Consider the following 5,232-nt stretch of genomic DNA (forward strand, 5'->3'; position numbering starts at 1 on the left):
GAGGAGCAGCAGGAGCTTGGCCCCTTGGTTAGAGCAATGAGAGCATCAGAGTGCTGTCAGGATGTAGCCCCTCATGGTGCAGTGTTCATGTTAGATGGCTCTTGGCAGTTCTGTGGGTAAATACGCTGTGTTCACCCTCAGCAGTGTTTCTGCCCCTTTCCCGGTGGCCCAGAGTTGCTCTGGGTAGGGTCAGGCTGGACCAGGTCAGTGGGGCACCCATTGTTCTCCAGGCGCGGTCCAGAGAGCCTGTGATTTAGTGAAACCCCTTCAGCATCCCAGTCTGCTGCTTGGAGTCCTCACAGTGGCATCCTCTGCGTGCCTGGCCACAGTTCAGAGCACGTGGCTACTTGGTGGGGGAGAAAAGGAGAACTTTTCCCTGCTGGATCCCTGTGGAGCAGCACACTGGGAACAGGTGATGCCAGGCTCTGAGGCTTGGACGTGGCACCTGGTTGTGCTTGTGTGTAGGAGAGCAGGTCTAGGTGATGCTCAGGATGCGGGGCTTCCTGGGGACACTTCAAGATGCTGTCTTCACCTTCTGCACATAGCCCAAACCAGTTCCAAATGCTCTCGTTGCTGATGATGAGCAGCCAGCTCGCAAAGTGGGCTCTGCTCCGGCCACAGCATCACTGCTGCGCTCACCGTGAGCGTATCACACCCAGCCGGTGTGTGCTCGCGACGCCAACCCAACCGTACGTACCCTAACGACCCTCGAGCCAGGGAAATGATGTATGGAGAGACAGCCAGCAATCTGAGAGGTGCGAGCAGGAAGGGAAGATTAATCAGGAACCGGGAGTCACTTGCTGTGGATAAGAAGTGGAGCTGAGAATATAAATATTGGTACAGATAATAATGGAGACGGCGACGCTTGGGAAGGGGAAGATGGATCACCAGCTATTAGTGGGCATTATTACAGCAGCCGTAATGCATCACTCTGGAAGAATGGGATGGATACATCATGCCCGTGTATTTATTTAAAATCCCCAAACTTTTATTTAATAAATCTGCTTTTAAAAACAGAAAGAACTGTATTTAGAAAAGAAATAAAGCCCAGTTTTGCAAACAGATGTGCTCTGCTGCTCCAAGCTGTATAGTACAGACATGTCGAGCATTACAGTTTGAGCAGTTTTACACCTAAATATATCGGTGTGTAATTAATATCCCCGTTGAAAGAGAGATCGTAAAATATGCCAACGCTGTTTGGTATTCCAGCATTTCACACTGTCCTGATCCCGTGGGGTTGACTTCAGTGGGAGCTGTTAGCAGTCAGCACCTGTAGATAAGTGCTAAATATATTATTGTTAATTGGTATTTATTACGGGCTAAATTTTCCAAAGTGTTCTAAGACTTAGAGCCCCTGGGGGCAGTTGTAAAGGCTCAGATGGCATTTAAATGCTTAACACCATCACCTTTAAAGACAAGTTGGTTGCTACGTCTTCGTGATGCCTTTAGAGCCTGTGATGGCAGGGCCATCTCTTAAGAGTTGTGGCGAGTTCTGAAAATGTGACTTTTTTGCTGCTCAGCTTATCTCTGATGTAAATGTTATTATTGGGCTCTGCTCAGTGTTGGGGCTGAGGATCTGCAAGCTGAGTGTCTGGCGAGATCGCCTTATGGTGTTCAGGAGAGTCTCTTCTTCCTCTGGGAAATTATATTAAAAATCACCCTGTTGCCCATCAGGGCTGGGATTGTGCTTTATGGGAGTCGGTGCCTCACCCAGAGAAACTGGATCCGGAACTTTTAAACCTGGATGTGGTGCCTGTGGAGCCATGGCTGGAGGCGGCTGCTGGGCCAGGCTGAGCTCTGCCCGTGACTGCTCCTAGTCCTAAAGAGGAGAGGCAGGAGATGGGCAGGAGGCTGTGCGCATCTTCGGAGGCAGGTGGACCTGGACCTGGTCGTGTGCGGCAGCTCAGCTGGGGCGTTTGGCCAGCGGGTCTGTCTCGCCCAGGCCGATTAGCGCAGAGCAAAAGCTCTGCAGGGGCAGAGCTGGCAGCACACGGTGCACTGGGCATCGCGGGAATGCTTGGCACGGGGCTTGGAGCGGCTTCTTGGCTGCCATCCCTGCTCGTGTCGAGCGGCGTTTTTGCCTTTTGCAGCCTCCAGCGAGCTGAAAACGATGGGCAGCGGGTACCGATGTGGGAAAACCAGAAACTCCTAATGGAGACAGAGAACGGGGACTGAACATACCAGCACTGGGGGCCAGGAGGGATTTCTTATTATCCTCACTTCTTGGTGTGAGAGCAGTTGTTGGTTTGCATGATCAAGTGACAGCAAACGTCCCTTCTTTATTATTGCTAAATCGCTCTCCTTCTCATTCCAGTGAACATGATCTGGGGGAGGATATTTACGACTGCGTCCCCTGTGAAGATGAAGGCGATGATATCTATGAAGATATCATCAGAGTGGAAGTTCAGCAGCCCATGGTAACAATTTATGTGCATTTTCAAAGCAACACCTTGATGGGAGGGGAAGGGAGCGGATTCAATTAAATAAATAAGTATCCGCTGATGACAGGTGATGCTGTGGGGAAGGGAATTGCTTTGCATCGTTCCTCAGAAGTGAGCTGCCTCGTGAGAGGTAAAAATAAGCCAAGCTGGGATGGTGCTGGCCTGGAGGAGGGTTCTCTGAGGAGTTTCCAAGCCCATTGAGTCATCTGAATGAGTTTGGGGAGGAGGCAGGGAAAGGGAGAGCTAATGGGCCCTAAAAGATAAGCTAAAAATAGTAATCTGCTGCTGAGCCAAGGTGGCGTGTGTCACTTCAGCCCTTTCTGGGGAGGGAAGGGAGCGCAGCAGCTCTGCTGCTCCATCAGCCAGATGTGCTGTGCCTGCCACGGGTATTTTTAGGTCGGGGCAAGTGCTGATAGATCTGTGTGTGGAGGATCCAGAGCTTGTTTGAGCCTGCTGCTGCTCCTGCCCGGGTGTCTCAGAGCAGGTAGATGCTCACAGCAGAGCTTTTTGGGGCAGTGGGGACCTGTGTGGCTTTAGCAGCTGACCCCATTCATCATCTTTAAAGGCCTTTCGATGATGGGGAAACCTGGCATGCAGCAAGCACAGCCTCATGGTGGGATTTGCCTTAACTCCACGGGCTCTGGTGCAAATATCATGCTCCATGGATGAGCCAGGAAAGTGCTGGTGACCCTTGCATCTCCCTAGAGGTGCTCGTAGCCACCCTCACTACTTGTGTCCCCCCATGCACGGGAGGCTACCTCAGCTTCTGCTGATGGCAGAGCTGGAAGGGACCATTCCACCAGAGTGTGACCTTCTAACTTTTCTCCCACCCTGTGGTATTTGCCGCCCCCAGGCTTTGTGCAGACTCTAATTGCTGTCTCCTGGCTGCAGACAGTACGTACCTCCCCATCACAGAGCAGGATCAATGCACAAGTTCGCAGACCGGTTAACTCCCTGGAGCAGGGTGGTGGGTGTGCTGGGAGCCAGGAAGGCAGGGCTTCACCCTGCGGAGCCTGGCAAACAAGCTGAGCTGTGTGACAGCGATACCTCCGTAGTGATTTGTCACCCATCCCGAGCCTGGCTGCAAGCCGTGCCAAGACCACAGCAATGGTGGTTGAGGGATTTCGTCCCTTCGTGCCTTGTCTGCAGCCTGAGGAGCTCCCTGTGTGCCGAAAACCCGGCTGGATCGAGAAGTCAGGCACAGAACATTCCCACTGATCCTGCCAAAGTGTTTGGAGCGGTTTATGGATGCTCGTGGCCATGCTGAAGTCAACTCAGCTCATTGGCCACCAGCATTTTTACCGTGTTGCCAGCAGCTGCAGAAGCCGTTTGGCCCAAGAACTGCTCCGTGGGAAGGTTTTGGTAGGAATTTCTTACATAAATGGCAGGAACGGGGGAAGCTCCCACTGTGCAGGCGTCCAGCAGCTGAGTAGTGCAGGGTTAGGGTCGGTGAAATTGGCAGCTTTTCACCGTCTCCTTCACAGTTCTGTGTTCTCTTGGACACCACTGGGCAGTGAGGGAGTGATGGCTCTGACTCCTTTCCTCAGGCAAGAGAGTCTATTTTGAATACAAGCACCCACATATCTGTCTAAATCTTGGAATTTTTTTAAAGATTTGTTGCAATAGCAAGTGTGTAACGCTACATTTCTTGTATTTCTGCATGCTTCAGATTAGATATATGCAGGTAAGACATGTTGATTAAAATACTGGTTTCCATCCAGCGGCTAGGTCTGAGCTGGGAGTTCTGAGGGGGTGTACAGAGGGTGTCCGTCCCTGTGCATGCTCATTAAAAGCCCGTCACTGAATGACCTCCCAAGTTTAGAGACTGCACCAAGGGCAGCACCTCCCGACAAGCTCGGCTTTAGGGAGGTAAGAGCAAGAGAAGTGACTCCAGGAGCTGGGGCTCGGAAAAGAGCATGTATGATTGGATTTGACCTAAAATCAAGAGACCTGGCAACCCTAGCAGGGGATTTGTATAAGTCTAACGTATTATTTGTGACCCACTTAGGCTCCGTAGCTTCATCTTAAGCAAAAAAAAAAAAAAAAAGGGAAATACAGCATTTATTTCTTATTTATTCTTCTTTAGCCGATACTGTTCGGTGACGTGGCTATAATAAAATGTAGTGCTCGCCATGTCAAAATACATCGAATAACACAGCCAGGGTTCCTTTGTGATTTTTTTATGATAAAAATAGTTTCCTTAAACATAAAGCAGTAGCAGCACTCCCCAGACTTTCCAAACTTGTGCTTGTGCTGAGTTTGCTGTCACCAAAGGCTGAACCAGAGCTCTGCTCCATGCCAGCAGGTCACTGGGACCACTCTGAAGAGTACCTGACCATGCGTTATTTTTCCTTTTTCTAGAAAATGGGAATGACAGAAGATGACAAAAGAAATTGCTGTTTGCTAGAAATCCAAGAAACTGAGGCCAAATACTACAAAACACTTGAAGATATAGAGAAGGTAAGAACTGAGGCATCTTTTCTGTACCATCGCCTTCCACAGCATCACTTGATCTCGCATTCCTCTCGCTGTACTGGTTCTCGCTGCGAGGGCTGGCAGATGTGATGAGGCAGGATCGGTGCGTTTGCCTGTAAAATTGGAGAGGAGGGGGATCCGGGAAACCCATAACGACAATGCAAATGTGCAGCCTGTAACTGCAGGAGCCAAACAGCGTATTTTTTTTTCTGATCGCTGTGTATTGGAAATAGGCTGAAAACCACCCCTCTGTGTCCCCCCTACCCCAGGGTATGAGTCTCCTGTTCCTCGCTTGGCCAGGCCGCTCTAGCCATAA

At 50.6% G+C, this 5,232-nt stretch overlaps 1 protein-coding gene across 1 annotated transcript in view; it reads left to right on the forward strand.

Moving 5' to 3' along the window:
* VAV2 (vav 2 guanine nucleotide exchange factor) overlaps positions 1–5,232 on the forward strand; it is a gene marked incomplete at its 5' end in the record, with an annotated part of 105,088 nt that overhangs the window by 76,985 nt on the left and 22,871 nt on the right. Inside the window, 2 exons of the mRNA XM_010134973.1 lie at positions 2,315–2,417; positions 4,803–4,901. Coding sequence (XP_010133275.1) covers positions 2,315–2,417; positions 4,803–4,901 — 202 coding nt within the window. The remainder of the gene's footprint in view (positions 1–2,314; positions 2,418–4,802; positions 4,902–5,232) is intronic.

This window comes from Buceros rhinoceros, unplaced genomic scaffold, assembly GCF_000710305.1.
Source record: "Buceros rhinoceros silvestris isolate BGI_N320 unplaced genomic scaffold, ASM71030v1 scaffold7874, whole genome shotgun sequence".
NCBI lineage: Eukaryota > Metazoa > Chordata > Aves > Bucerotiformes > Bucerotidae > Buceros > Buceros rhinoceros.